Source organism: Gopherus evgoodei, chromosome 1, assembly GCF_007399415.2.
Source record: "Gopherus evgoodei ecotype Sinaloan lineage chromosome 1, rGopEvg1_v1.p, whole genome shotgun sequence".
Taxonomy (NCBI): domain Eukaryota; kingdom Metazoa; phylum Chordata; order Testudines; family Testudinidae; genus Gopherus; species Gopherus evgoodei.
In genome coordinates this window covers 279,211,710-279,227,587 of record NC_044322.1, presented here as the reverse complement: position 1 = coordinate 279,227,587, position 15,878 = coordinate 279,211,710, and the positions used below count along the sequence as shown (strand labels likewise).

Genomic DNA, 15,878 nt, shown 5'->3' with positions numbered 1-15,878 from the left:
ATTAGTTGTGCTGACAGAATCATTTCCTAAGGTGCCCCAGCTCTGCCCCGGTAGCGGGCCAAAGGGAGGGCTTGCTTGTTTTCCTCTCAGAGGATCTCATCTTGGGTGATGGCGGACATCCCCACTTGTTATGATTTGGCTCATATTTCCCCGAGCCACATTACCGTGCATTCTACCAGGGCTCAGGCTTCATCTGCCGCCTTGCTGGCTCGTGTTTCTACCCACGAGACCTGTCGCGAAGCTCCATTGGTCCTCGGTCCTTACCTTTGCTTCGCAGTATGCCCTGGTTCAAGAGAGGCTGTAGCCTCTGGCTCGGCAGTTTTATTCTGCCACATTTCACTCCGACCCCACCGCCTTTGTAAGGCTTGGGATTCACCTAACTGGAATGGATATGAGCAATCACTCGAAGAAGAAAAGACGGTTACTCACCTTTGTAACTGTTGTTCTTCGAGATGTGTTGCTCATATCCATTCCGCACCCGCCCTCCTTCCCCACTGTCGGAGTAGCCGGCAAGAAGGAACTGAGGAGCGGGTGGGCCGGCAGGAGTATATATGGAGCGCCATGGTGGCGCCACTCTAGGGGGCGACCTGCCGGCCCACTGAGTTGCTAGGGTAAAAGTTTTCCGACGAATGTGCACGCGCGGCGCGTACACCTAACTGGAATGGATATGAGCAACACATCTCGAAGAACAACAGTTACAAAGGTGAGTAACCGTCTTTCCCTCCAAAAACTAATAAACCAATTAATGAACATCTCCAGTTTTGTTATCTAGTCTCCTTATAGTCAGCTAAAATCAATAACATCATGCTATGTTTTAAATATTCTTTTCAGAAACCACTTTCCTTATCTAAGTTGCTGCAGAGGTTTTCTGTCACTTAGTTATCTTTAAACGCTGTCTTTAACACTTTTCACAAATCTTTGCTTTCTTGAGTTTCCCTACTAAGGAGGAAGGCTAGACAAACCCACTAATACCAGTGTTTTCAAAAACCTTACATTGCCTTAACTTGCACTGTCACTTTAATTGCATTTCTCATTGTTTTGTCCCTTCTAATCTGATGTTCTGTATCACACATTCATTTTAATAAAACTGGTTACTGCTTCTAATTTCTTCTTTGTGCTAAGGACCCCAAATCTATTGAGAACTTCAACCTGTGTGCAATTTGGAGGCTCAATGAATCCTATCAGTCACAGATAGCAGAGGACTGAACTGCACCCTGAAGTTCCCTCCAGTTTTAGCTGCTTCCATAGAAGTAGGTGGTTCAGGCAGACACCCTCACCCCCCACACACTACAGAGTTTTCCTGAGGGAAATTCCAAATTTTATTTCAAATGATTAAACTAATGGTTCAGTTTAATAATGTGTTGGTCTAATTCCCAGCCGTGTCACAGGGCTGCATTTGATTGTTGGGGCAATTGTTCCCTCAGTTCCACTGCTTCTCAAGCATTTGTAGCTGCTGGTTCTCCAGCAGGCTTTAGGGAGTGAGCCAGGATAAGAAAACCTGAAGCAAGATGCAGGCTGTGCCAGATGGAGTCATTTCCCTCCTTCCCTACCTGTGCCATGCCCCTGATCCCTTACACATCTCTACACTAGGGCTTGGGGAAAGGAGGCCTTGGGAAGCAACCTAATGGCTGTCATCCCAGAGTAGGCATTGTGGAGAATTCTTCCCTAGGAGGATACGGAGCTTTCAGAGCCCTGTGCCACCAGTCTGGCCCTTTTTTGCTTCAGAAGGTGGTCTGAGCAGTGTGAGGGTCTTGCCCCATGTCTGCTTTTGAGAGTTCCAAGTTTCTCAATCCAGAGTTGTGGCCGATAACACTCTCACTGCAGAATTTCCCTACCTGGATGCTTGTTTCCTTAATGCTCTGTCAATACAGGGCTTCTACACAGTACTTCAGCTTCTGTTGCTCAATGTGTAGCTTTCCCTTTTTGAGGCTCTGTTAACTCGTGCTTTCAATGCAGTTTCAATGCCCCACTCCTAGCAGGGGAATAACTGGACTTCTCAGATGTAGCCCAAGATGAGAGGCAATAAACAGTTTCCCTTATTGCCTGAATCCCAGTTATATAGGGCAAACTTACCTAAAGATAAGATTCTTTGAAAAAAAATCTCCAACTGTCTAACTAGACTGCTAACTCAGAGTGACTCATTTCCATGTTTTTTCCTAATAGTCTTGAAGGCTCATGTGATCAGAGGCACCTCAGCTCCATTTCCATCCAAGAGTGTTTTAGAGCCAGCACATAGTGTTCTCTGCATAAACTTACAAACCATTTTTACATATATACTCTGCATTGGTGTATAAACCAAAGTTTGGCTATTGGTGTTATAAAATATATTTCCTGGTTGACTGTAGCTCATTGCTCCTGATTTCTATATTATATTTGTGGGTTATGTCTTGCTGAATGAGGAGTTTGGAGTTTTTTTTTAAAAACCTGGTATTCTTTTAAACCTTTGTGTGTGTAACAGATGGGAGAATCTCTGTCTTGTGATGCTTTCAAACTATTTTTTGGAGTGGTGGTGGTTACAAAACTATTTAGCTTGTTAATCTTGTTTCCCTGTAACTTCAACCCAGTGTATGTGGTCCTGCTCCAAGAGCAATTGAAGACTTTTTTTTTCTATCTAGCTGAAAAGCTTGTGCTCTGTACTAGAGAGAGCTCTATCTCACAAGCTAGGCTGTCACAAACGGATTCCTTGCATACACTATATCAGGGGTAGGCGAGCTATGGCACGCGAGCTGATTTTCAGTGGCACTCACACCGATCTGGGGGGCGCTGCATTTTAATTTAATTTTAAATTAACTTTTTAAACATTTTTAAAACCTTATTTACTTTACATACAACAATAGTTTAGTTATATATTATAGACTTATAGAAAGAGACCTTGTTAAAATGTATTACTGGCCCACGAAACCTTAAATTAGAGTGAATAATGAAGACTTGGCAGACCACTTCTGAAAGGTTGCCGACCCCTGCACTATATATTGAGGCTTTTATTCTGTATTTTTTCTCTTTTGTGCTCTTTTCCCCACAGTATGTCTGTGTGTCTATTTTTTTTCTCTTCAAAGTTTTCTGGTTTCTTCATAGATGAACATAAACTCAATAGTAGTGTAGGAGCTCCGATTGAAATTTTGAACCCGTGATGTTTAAATTGGTTCAAAATGAGGCAAACCAAATTTATAGTTCCCAGCTGTTTGAGAGTATATACTATATAGGTGGTATAGCTAATATTTTATAATACACACCTGCATATGTAAATATTATATACTGTTTGGAAGTAGTTTACTCCTCCTAACAAAGCTATTCTACTTCACTATAATGTATCTGTAGGGGAACAGGCAATTTTTTTCCATCTTACACAATTGTTTGTATAGGTATTTCTGGAGCATTCTAATAGACAAGAGTGTGGATCTATTATACTACACTTTTAAAAATGGAGATTACTTACCAGTAATTCTTGTTGTATTTATAATTGGTAGTAATTATAGCAGATCCATATTCTTCCCTATTAGACTCAAAGTTTATTAAATGTTTGTATGCTTGAAAACCTGCTGGTTTAGGGAGGTTTACTGGCTCAGACTTTAGCTGTGTGAAGCATTCTGAATATTGTTATGCATCGGGAGTAGGGCTCCAAGAGTATGGAATTACTGCCTTCAGAAAGAGCGCATTACAGGTTATTTTCTTTTCCCCGGCATGTCAGAGTTAGAATAGTTTATGAAGAAAAGAGTGAAACTCAATTACTGTGAGTGTTTGCTCATGTTCACATACCTCATTCCAAAGGGTAAGAAGAAAGATTAGGGGAGTAGGAGGAAATCTGCTTTTGGTTTAACAATCGATCCCTGGAGGAGCTGACATGTTTTTAACATAGGATTAGAAAATGCCTAGTGTGTGGTGGTGTTTTTTTAACAGAATACTTGTGGAAAGAATGGATGATCAGTTAGTACAGATAACTTTCCATAGGCCTGTATCTCTAGAATACAGAGCAATTACCTCCTGTGTTTGTTGGCTTTTTTTAAAAAAGCCTCTGAAGTTTACATCTCTCTGTTGGTCAGTGCACAGGCAATAACATTAGTGTGTTCATGTGACTCGACTGGATGTTCTGTGCAGTCCACTTAGGACACTACAGGGCTGCAGTTGAGGCTTATAGATCCAGATGTGTGAACAACAGATTTTGGAAGCAACTTCTAAAAGTAAGTGGTACAAGTGTACGACGTGAATTGCTCAAGAGTTTCAGTTTAGAAGTACGAGTGGTGTAAATACTATACATATTAGGATCTGAACTTATGCTGATTAAGAGAAGTGAGGTAAGCTTCTAGCTGACACACTAGGAAAGCTTCAATCCATTTTTTAAAAATAGGCACAATATAATTTCTTTGCTACTTTGAGGTACCTACATTTTCATGAACTATTTTAAAACATTGAAATACCTGGTAGGTGCTTCACTATATTAATTTGTCAAACAGAAGCAAAAAAACTATGTTCTTTCCTCTGCTCTAAAACTAGTGAAAAGGGACTGAATAAAACTCATTTAGCTGGTTTTGGAGGGGGTCAGCTGTCAAACTGCTGCTGTGACTCAATAGCTGGTCACTGGAAGCAATAAGTTTATTGAGGCAAATCTTCAGGGTACAATATTCTTCCTTTCAAAGTTACATGTTGTGGTGGGTGGCAAGATAGAAATCTCTGCTAGAGTTTTTAATGTTATTGACTATCACAGTATCCAAAGAAAGATGCTTTCAGGGGATGGCTGCTGGAGACAGATGCAAACTGATTGGCTTATGGAAGCCACTAAAAAGGGCCTTTAACTTTTAGCTAACTTATTACACAGTCTGGCCGGGAAATTTTTAATTTGGCTTTGGAAATGTATTAAATATAACGTGGTAACAAGTAAAAAATCTGCAAATTTATGATCATATCTCTTTCCACAGCAATACCTACTGAACAAAACTTGCAGACTCTCAGTCAGGGTAGGGTTTCCTCCTTTGTGTTCCTGGAATGCACAGGGGCTTTGGTTCTTTAAACCCATAGATGTCCTGGGAGCTGTGGAGTTCCACAGACTCGGCAAAGCTGCCTATGCCACATATGTGCCTCCTGTTAAGTCCTTTGCCACTGGCCCCAACATTCCTGCAAAGGGTGGTTCATATTTCAGAATGGGTAACTTCACTATGCTGGTGGAGGAATCAGTGCTGTGAGGAGACGCTACTGCAGCGTTGCTATTGCACTTCAGACTTGATATGATAGAAATGTGTGTAAACTTTTTATTTCTCAGTAGGAACAAAGCATTTAGAGAAAAGGGGTTCTAAAACACTACTTTTGTTTTAAGAGGGCTAGCTGATCAGGGTATGGCCCTGGCCACAGCTTCTGAAGGGAAGAACAGCAGGTGCCTGAACTCAGCCAGACCTACTGGGTAAAGGTGGTTGATGCACAAGTTACAGTAGCCTATGGCCCAGTGTAGGAGTGGGAGAATTGTGAGGACGCAGTCAGAAACCACAAAGAGAACAGAGGTGAAGCTAGCCGTGTAATCATGACAGCGGTGCGCTCTAGATTGGTGAATTTCCAGTAAGTGACAGCAGCAGTAAAAACAAAAGCATTGCTTGTTTTGCAGTCAGAACAAAGCTTTTATTCGTGTGTGCTCTCAGTGGTCTGCGGATCCCTGGAAAAAAGAAGGCTGAAAAAATTGAGGGAAAGTTGTCTCTTCAGAGCTCTGAAAAAATGACACAGAGACAAGAAACTGTTTCCACCCACCCTCTCCCACACATATGGATGGCATTTCAGCAGCTGAGGCACTCTGGGGTAACAAATGGTATGAAAGGTCATTCAAATGTGATCAGATTCAAGTGCCACTGGAGATAAGGACCAGGAAAATATCAACACATTAAACAAAGACGGATGTTACAGTAGCCTCTGTGTTCCCACAGGAAATTATTCTTAATTTAGAGTTAAGGCTGCCCAAATGCATTTCTTATCAGTGTAACCACTTGGGGGGTGGGTGGGAGGCGATCAGCAGTTACACCAGCATTGCCATTCACACCAATCTCTGCTCAGAGGCCATAGTACCCAAACACAATCCAGCATTCCAAAACAAACTCTACAGTTCTGATACAGACCCATTCACACATCTGATTCCTGACAGTCCCCCTCAAACTCAAAACCATAACTCCAACCACAGCCAGATTAATATTCCCAGATAAAAATGACATTAAAATAGAAACAAGAGTAAGAGTACATAACAGTAATTTGGGGGTAATAATACTTTACAGGGTTGTCTGATAACCATGAATTACCTAGGTTTAAGTTTGAACATAGATTCAAATATGCTAAGGTATGGTAAAACACAGGACACCCAAACAACCTTAAATCTGCAATACAGTGTGGTTATTGAATAAGGCACTGTAGTGTTCATAGTTTCCAAAATTTAACTTGTTTTTAAAAATCAAATTCTTCTCCTCATGGTGTCACTAGAGGACAGAGTTAAGGTTGTTTAACTCACTGTGCATTTCTATACCCTAGCATTTTTGGATTTCTTTGGATATTAACCTTAAATCTGAACTTCCAGGGTTTATAATGCTTGTTTTGGGGATGATTATAACATCTCTGTAATGTATTTTACTTTAAGTTACTAATGTTCCCTTTCCCTATTCTTAACAGTTTTTGTCTTGGAATTTGTCTTTTTTTAAAAGATTTAAAAATGTCAAAAAAACAAACACTGGACAAGAAACCCAAAGAGAATCTTACTACGTAATATTGCTAATAATTTGAAGTGATGATGTATCAACAGTCAATCTTAACTTTTAGGGCGAGATTCGGCTGAACAGGCATAGTGCAGAGTAGCCATGCTGGAGAATTACCCTGGTGGAGCCATAATATTTTACAAGTAGATGTGCCTGTGGTGTTAAAGGCTACAGTGTATTAACTGTACATAAAAAAAGAGTCCCTCAGTTACACCTGTGAAATTGCCTCATCAGTGTAAGGTCTCAGATACCTGTGCATGAGTTCAGCACATAATCCAAAAGGGAAGTTACAAGCTATATAATCAGTGTCACTGTGCAGCTTACCACGAGTCAACAGCTACAATCATGGTTGAGCGCTCCTTTGTTTAGAATACCACCAGATTGAATCAGCCTTGGGGTTTGTGATCTGTTACCATCCAATGTTTAAATTCTCAGCCATTTTTTGGCTTTTTTATATCTTACAAATTAAAGCCCAGTGTGTTGTACAGGTGTCATCTAGTACAAAATGGAGTTCACAATTTGACCCAGACCCATCCTATTGTCACAGGTTCTCCTTTGCTTACCTCTTTAATCCTCCCTCTCCTGCTTACCACTTTCTGTCCAGGCTCTGGCTCCCTTCTGCAAATAATGACAAAAATCCTGCATGACCTTCCCTTCCCCACAGTCACAGACTGATGGTCATGGCCACCGCTGCTGAGCTGTGGGAGCTAATGTACAGAGGTGTTGCTGTGTAACACTGTGGCTCAGCAGAAGCTGCAGCCTGTGTCCCCGAGTTGTCAGGTGTGCAGGCACACTGGGTCACTCTCTACCTTCTGTGCAACAATGGCTCTTCTGGCTCCTAGACTAGGACAGTGACCTAGTCCCAAAGCCCCAGGCCAGGCTCCACAAAGCCTGCCTTCGGGGTTGTAAGACTCAGCATTGCAATGGCTAATTTTCAGGTGCTTAAAAAAATTATTGAACAGCAATGGGATCCAGAAAGCCTGACAGAATCCTGAGGTTCCCTATACAAAAAAACAAGGGGAGAGAGGTGGTGAAGAATGCAATCCACAAAAGCCAGCTCACCACCTGAGAGCCAATGAGAGGGATGTGTCCTTACTCCCTCCCTTTGCTGAGTTTGGCACCTTAGGCCAAGCTGTAGGTAGGTACCGCACTCTGCTTGCTATTCATAGCCAGGAACTCTTGGAAACAGGCAACATGGGGGCCCAAGTTGAGAAGGACTTAAATGTGCCTGCTGCTCTCCAGACAAAATGGCTGCAGGAGGCAAGGGTGACTTTATGTCTTTCAGCCCAGAGGTTAGAACACTCAGCTGGGATGTAGGAGTCTCAGGTTCAGTTGTCTTAAGAACATAAAAGAGCGGCCATTCTGCATCAGACCAATGGTTAATCTAGCCCAGTAAACTGTCTTCTGACTGGCCAGTGTCAGGTGCCCCAGAGGGAATGACCAGAACAGGCAATCATCAAGGGATCTAGCCTCGGTCGTCCAACCCCAGCTTCTGGCACTCTAGGCCTAGGGACACATGGGCCTGGGATTGCATTCCTGACCATCTTCGCTAATAACCATTGCTGGACCTATCCTCCAATAACTTACCTAATTTCCTTTTGAAACCCATTATCCCTTGGCAACAAGGTCCACAGGGTGAGTGTGTGTTATGTGAATAAGTTCTTCCTTTTGTTTGTTTTAAACCTGTTGCCTATTAAGTTCATTGGGAGACCCTCTGGTTCATGTGTTAGGCGAAGAAGTAAATAACTTTCTCCACACCACACCAGTCATGACTGTATAGACCTCTATCATAGTCTGACCATGTATTCCTACCTTTTGTTTCCTTTCTTTTAACCAGTGACTGATTGATGAGCGGATCTTCCCACTTATCCCATGACAGAGTTTATGATCCATTCTATTTTCCTCGGTAGAATTTAGCTTCCACCGTTTAAAGGATGTCTTTTTGCCTCCAACTGCTTCTTTTATTTTGTTTAACCATAGTGGCATTTTCTTTGGCCCTTTTATTATGTTTTTTAGAACACATGGTGTGCTCCACTTAGGACTAAATTAAGAAGTCTCTTCTATGCTCTGCTCTTGTGGGTTCCAGGACTAGCTGCTCCTAGCAGCAGTCATTTATGGGGTCCTGAAACTTTAGCTGTGCATCCTGTCCTGAGGTGACCTGTATCCAGTCCACTCTGACTTCTGCACCCCACAGCCCCACCTGCACCCCTTGCACTAAATGAGAGCCGCCCCAGGTAAGTGCTCCAACCCTCTGCCCCAGCCCTGGGCCCACTCCTGCACCCTAAGTGCTGGCCAAACCTTGAACCCCAATGTTTTTTTACTTTTTTTTTAATAAAGTGCTCTCATCCAAAGTGCTTTACAATAGTTAGCTAACGGTACAAACAATATTTGGAAAGATCATTAAGTGGTCTGCCAAGACTCTCAGTGATTTTCAAGTGGTGTGTGGAAAAAATCAAGGTACCTCACTTTATTTTCATTTACTTCCTATTACTTGGATGATGAAGACAAAAAGAATGAAAAACGGGGGGGGGGGGGGAAGAGGGAGGTGAGAGAGAATGTTCTTTTTTTTTGGCTGAGTCCCAAGGAGAGCGGGGGCCAAAAATGAAGTTGAGCACAGGGCCCCACTAACTCTAAATCCGCCACTGCCTAGAGCTATGAACTCCTTCCTTTGTCTCCTATTCTCACTTACAGCATTGGGAGCGTCACCATCATTCGTTAATTGAACTTGCCTCCCTGCTTTTCTCCAAGCCTGAGTCCCTACCCTCCCAGCAGCCTTTTACCCACTCTGCCTTCTAGTTAGCCTCAAGTCTGCTTGGCACAAATCCAACCTCTCATCAAGCCAGCCTGGATATCTGGCACCCACCCATCCACCATACTTGGCACTCACCTACTCTCCCTGATAATTGTCCACCCTGCCACCAACCAATCATGCCCTCATCTTGCTCCACCCCCTTCCCAAATCCTTTTGCTTTCATCTAGACAGAACCTCCACTAAAACACTCCTCCTGCCTTGTCCCCATGGGCTAAGTGTCACTATCCTGCTTGAAAATCTGGTCACCCTGTACCTCCTACATCTGCAGTCAACATGTTCCAACAACTCCCATCTCTGTGCCTCTCTCAGGGTGGGATAGCCATTTGGCGGCTCAGCAATGTACCTGAGAACCAGTACATGCAAGGACTTTAAAAGGGTAAAACTTTTAACTAAAACTGGGCCCTTAACGCAAAAATTGGGTAAACGATAGTCAATAAAATGTATGACCCTGTGTATGCATGTGCATTTTCTGATGCAAAACCCATTGACTTCAAGAGGAGTACTTGTCCTAAGTTCATTAGACTTCAAAACAGGCCTTTTACATGCTACAAGAATAACAGAATGACGCACAAAGCAGTAGTGACTGTACAACTTCATTTTATTTTGTGTGCTTTTATAGGATATAAATAAATGACAAAATTACAAAATTTATAACTGGAAGCCCAAGCATATTTACATATAAGTGTTTGTTGCAGTGAGGCTATTATTTACTTTGTTCCTATACAATTTTCCTTTTGGTACCATATTTTTCAGTTATTTTTACTGTCAGTTTACTACATACATATCAACAGTGAATAAGCAAAATATGTACAAGGAACTATTTGTTCAAGTAAATTGAATACTGTATTAAAAGGTTTTCATTACTCAGAGCTATAGGCTTAATTAAACCATATACAATTATCAATTTTAAACCAAGTCCAGTTATCCATTTTTGGAATTCACCACTTGATGATTGTAATTGAAAAGCTCAGTTAGATATGAAATAATAATAAAAAAAACATTAAGACAACCACACAATTTATCAATATCTCTATAATGAACTTCAAAATGATTCACAATTTGACTGGATAGAACAATATACATTAAAATGTCATTTTTCTCCTATAATGATATTTGCACCGTTATAATTTAGTTCTACATAAATATACATTATGGTATTATACAAATACTCCACAGACATTGAAAAAATTAAAACACTTTAAAGAAAATGTAAGTAAATTTCATTTCATCAAGCAAATGCTTAACCATTTTTGTTTCATGAAAACAAATTTATTACTTTGGAATTTTTTTCTCTTTCTTTTTTTATTTAGAAAAATGTCGGCAATAGAACTTCTTCTTTCAAACAAACTTTCTCTGACAGAAACCTTGATAGCAAAATCTGTAGTTTTGATTATGTTCTCTAGAACCACTGTTGAGATTTTTAAAAATACTAGTAGAATTCATGACTATAGCAACATTAAATCTGATCTATTCCCATCAGATGAAGCAACTAGTGCATCCACCATTGATAATTTGCTAAAAGTACAGTAGCAATTGTTTAGCCAACTTTAAAATAAACAAAATCTTTCATAGTTAATCTGACTTCTTCTCCCATAAATATTTCTATGTTCTCCCATAGTATTCTTTTCCATAAAAATATCTAATACAAGACACACTTTCCTGTGCATTATTAATTCCTCTTTTTAATTAATCATAAAATTCTCATCCTTTGTCACACTGTGATAGGTTATTTTTTAAAGAAGATCAAAGGACATTAATGATTACATATAAAACCAGCACACACAGAAATTGGGGTAACTAATTTCTTGTTATTTTATTATTTTTAATACAATAAAGAGTAATTAAGTCTTAAGAGTTCAGGGGTTTCACAAATATTGTATTTAATAATTCTATTTCAATTAAAACCTGCCAAGATTTAAATAACCAAGCAAATCTCATACTCATAGGCAGCATTAATGTTAGTTTAGAGAACTTTTTAAAAAGTAGAATCCTAAAATAAGAGATCAAAGAAAGCACTGTGGCGGAATCACAAGAGGACTGCTTGAAAAATATTTCCTCACTCTCCTTGCAGACTGTAATTTAAAAGTCTTCATATAGAGTCATTCTCCTGTCAGTGCTGCAGGAAGAAATGATTACCAGCCTTTTTTTTGTTAGTTACAAGGCCACTCTTACAGTGCAGTCTTCCTCTGTACTGGATTGAAACGTTGCCGTAAAGGAAAGGCTGTGCTGTGACTACTTGGAGTGCAAGGCACAACAAGAACCAGAGGACAGTATTGTATCAGAAAATTGTAGTTTCATACTTGGTATTAATTCCTCTTTTGGCTTCTTGTCCAGGTTCTACAATCCATGGTAGATTGGCAAGAGTCTTTTGTTCAGATGGATCTATCTGCTTTAAAACAAATACAAATAAATACACACACTTAATTGGATCAGCACTTTTGTACAAAACATCTCAAGTACTAGTTTTGCGTCCACTGAAGAGGTCATAGAATAAATCCCATGGTTTTACCATCACAGAGAAATCTATATGGGACTTTCACTTATAACTAAGCTTTATTCAGGGCTTGATCCTGAGATATGCTCTAACCTTTTTTAATATAGAGCCAGATGTCAGCCCCAGTGGCCAAAATTTTTTCTTTCTTAAGATAATCTTTTACAAAGCAGAGCATTCTGTTACACATCACAAAACAGCAAGTTAATTACCTTATAGTAACTGAAGGTTCTTTGAGATGGGTGGTCCCTATTCTGTAGTCCACTGTGGGTGCGCATGTGCTTCATGTGATCTGAGCTGGAGAATTTTGAAAGCAACGTCCATTGGTCCACGCATGCACCCTGGCTCACTTCCTACCTCCAACCAAGGAGATAAAGAGCAGGGCGAACTGACCACCTCTCCAGTTCCTTTTTACCGCAAATCAGAGAAGACTCAAAGCAAAGGGGAAGGAGGGTGGGTAGTGTAATAGAGAAAAGGACCACACATCTCAAAGAACCTGCAGCCTTTATAAGGTAAGTAACCTTCTCTTCTTTGCATGCTGGTTCTTAAGTGTATTCCACTGTGGGTGACTGACAAGCAGTACTCAACTAGGAGGAAGTTATGAGGCTATAGGTGGCAGAGCCGAATGAAGGTCTGCCATTCCAAAAGATGCATCAGCAGAAGAGTTGTGTACCAAAGCACAAGGTCTCACAAACATGTGGATAGAGCTCCACACAGGTGATTTACAGATGCTGAGTAAAGACACCTCTTGAAGTGATGCCATAGACATTGCTTGTGCTCTTGTGGAATGAGTTCTTACCCCAGGAGGTGGGGGAAGATTAGACAGTTGATAGAGCAAAGCACAGCCTGAGATCTGTTTTGAGATTTTTTTTTATAGCCTGACCCCTGACCCTCTTTTCTTCTGAATATGTGTGTGGTTTTGGGAAGAACACAAGTAAGTGAATTGTCTGGTTCAGGTGAAACTCAGAGACTTCTTTGGGGGTGAATTTAGGGTGTAAACATAATGAAACTTTGTCCTTATGGAATATAATGAAAGGAGGAGCTGCCATCAGCACTCCAAGCTCATCCAGCTGAGATGATGGCTCCCAGGAATGCACCCTTCATGGACATAAGAAAGACATGGAGCAGGAAGCTGTTCAAAAGGAAGCTTGGTGAATATTGAGAGAACAAGGTTCAGGTCCCATTGAGGAGCATCTTTTAAAGCGGGGAAAGGCTGCGCTTTGGCTTTTCCAGAATCTGCTAGTCAGTGGGTGTGCAAAGCTCGAATAGCCCTGTGAAAGTGGATGGTATGCATTGATTGCCACCAAGTGGACCCATTAGGAGCTGACAGATATATCTGTAGCCTTTGTGGAAAGGATATAGTCCAGAATGAGAGTAGCTTCTAGGGGTGTGTGTCATTGATGTGCTTTATGGTTGTCCATGTGCTTTCCCCAACCCAACAGGTAATGATCATCCTGTCTGGTGCAGAAGCGAGGAAGGGAACACCAATACATACCTGGTGAGGATTCTTCTACCATAACAAGGACAGTTTCACTTTGGTGGGAACAGTCACTGTGATATTCATGAATTGTTGGTTTGGCAAGTACACAGTTTGGAACCATGCTTGTAGGCAATGAGGGTAGAGTCTTGCAAATAGCATGACATAAAGACATGAGGCCATATGGCCTATGAGACACAGACAGGTCCTGACTGGCACTTGTAGGTTGCTTATGACCTGGTCCATAATAGTGCTCCTAGTCTGAAACCTGTCCTAGGCAGGTAAGCCCTTGCCGTGGCTGAATTTAAGGAAGCCTCGATGAAGTCTAAATTCAGTGTAGGGGCGACGATGGATTTTTTCAGCATTTACACTGACCCCCACCAAAGAAGAGAGGAGTTGTAGCACTGTCAAAGTCAATGGATGGGCCTCTTGGCATGACCTGGAGCCAATTGTCAAAGTGCAGATGATGGTACAACCACTATGTCTCATATAGTTTTCTACCACAGAAAACGCCTTGGTAACTACCCTGGGAAGGTAGCAATGCTGAAAAGGAGTACTCTGTTTTGAAAGTGGTCAGAGCCCACCATGAATCTATCTGAGAAAGTGTCTGTGAGCAGGTCCACATGAAAGTAGGTGTCCATGTCAGGAGCTGTAAATAGCATGTTCTTTTCCAGGGATGGAATTATAGATGCTAACATCACTATAAGGAACTTGAGTTTGTGAATGAAGAGGTTGAGATGGCAGAGGTCCAGAATAGGTCTCCAACTGTCCTTCTTTTTGGGTATTAGGCAGTTTGGCAAGTAAAAACCACCCCCTTAGTACTGCACAGCAACTCACTCTTATCACTCCACACTGTAAGAAATATTCAACTTCTTGACTGAGACTGTTCTAGTGCAGTGGTCCCCAAACTTTTCAGAGTCGTGCCCTCCCTTACTGCTGTCCATATTCCCAGCCAACTGGGGCCAGGAGTGTTGGTGTGACTCGGAGTGGGGGATGCGGACAGGATAAAGGGAGGTGAGGCTGGGGCTGTAGCTGGGAGTGGGTCTGGGGCCAGGGCTGGGAATAGAGCCATGGCAGGGGCAGGGCAGGGCAGGAAGAGGTGGGGCAGGGTGGGCGATTGGGGGCAGGGATGTAGTGGGGGTGGGGCCTGGGGGGACCAGGGGTCAAGCACCCCCTGGGAACTGGGGAAGTTGGCACCTCTGCCCCTCATAGATTTATAACCTCTCTCAATAGGGAGGGACCCAATGGTGTTGGAGACTCTGGGTCTGGGGGAAAGTGAAAATATCCTCAGGAGTGAAGGTCTCAGCTCGTCCTGGAGTGAGAGAGGTCCTGGCCACCCAAACCACAGGCTGTGCCACAGCTATTGAGGACAAAGATGGTACTGTGGGTAACTGATGCTCTTGGGTGATTGGTCTTCATTGGTGTTGGTGGATCCCAGGGTTTGTGTTTGGGGGGTACCAGAGGCACCAGTGTCCTCAATCACAATACAGTACTGATGGAAGACCTTGACTTGAGGGCTTTCTAGTCATGGTTTGGAACATACTAAGTTCTCTTGGTTTGAGCGGGCTCATTTTAGGCAGAGATGAATCTGACTTCTTTGAAGTGGGTCTGGAGGAAGACAGCCTCATATTTATGGGAATTCTCCTAGCTCTCCTGACAAGACCCCAGTGAAGGATCTGTGAGGGTAGAATCCTTTGCTTTGGACTTGGACCTTGTGGCAGGAGGTGCACTCTTTGCTGAGTCAATCCGATCTGAGGGGTCAGGGGTTCCCTGGCCTGGATCTGACTGAGGGTTCATGGCCTTTTCTATTAGGTGCTTCCTAAGGTGAAGTTCCCACACTTCCTGGGTCTGGTAGGGGAATGAAGGGCAGGTATTGCACCTTGCCATGATGTGGGTGTCCCTGAGGCACTACAAGCAGTGTTGGTGGTCAGTGCTGATCAAGAAGAATCATGGGCAGGGAGACTAAGTAACTCTGTAACACTAAAATGATCAGATACAAACTTTAAAACTCTAGAACTATGAAAACAATGTACAGATATGTACATATATTCACAGAAAAAGGAGAAAGCTGAAGCTTTGGACTCTGGAGGTTCCAAAGCGGACTACGTGGTGGTGAGAAGGAACTGGGGAAGTAGTCGCCCCACTCCATCTATTATCTCCTTAGTTGGAGGCACAAGGTGAGCCAGGCATGCATGTGCGGACCAACAGACACTGCTTTCACATTTCTCTGGTTCCATGCGTGTGGAATGCGTGCATACTCACCGTGGAATACACATAGGGACAAGCACTACAAGAAGAACAATACCTCTGTGCCATTTACACACTTCAGAAGGGAGTTTTAAATTGAGTTAAGTTAATAACATATATGCTAGCCATGCTCAC

The 15,878-nt window shown here is 42.1% G+C and overlaps 1 protein-coding gene across 9 annotated transcripts in view; it reads right to left on the bottom strand.

Moving 5' to 3' along the window:
• Nucleotides 1-10,108: 10,108 nt before the first annotated feature.
• The window catches only part of ANKS1B (ankyrin repeat and sterile alpha motif domain containing 1B), a 756,551-nt gene continuing 750,781 nt past the window's right edge, over nt 10,109-15,878 (bottom strand). For 5 of the 9 annotated variants that reach the window (XM_030548475.1, XM_030548472.1, XM_030548478.1 and 2 more), the window contains one exon: nt 10,109-11,917. In XM_030548475.1, the coding sequence (XP_030404335.1) occupies nt 11,807-11,917 (111 nt within the window). In that variant the 3' untranslated portion in view covers nt 10,109-11,806. The remainder of the gene's footprint in view (nt 11,918-15,878) is intronic. The other 4 variants (XM_030548477.1, XM_030548479.1, XM_030548473.1 and 1 more) reach the window with 1 other exon arrangement.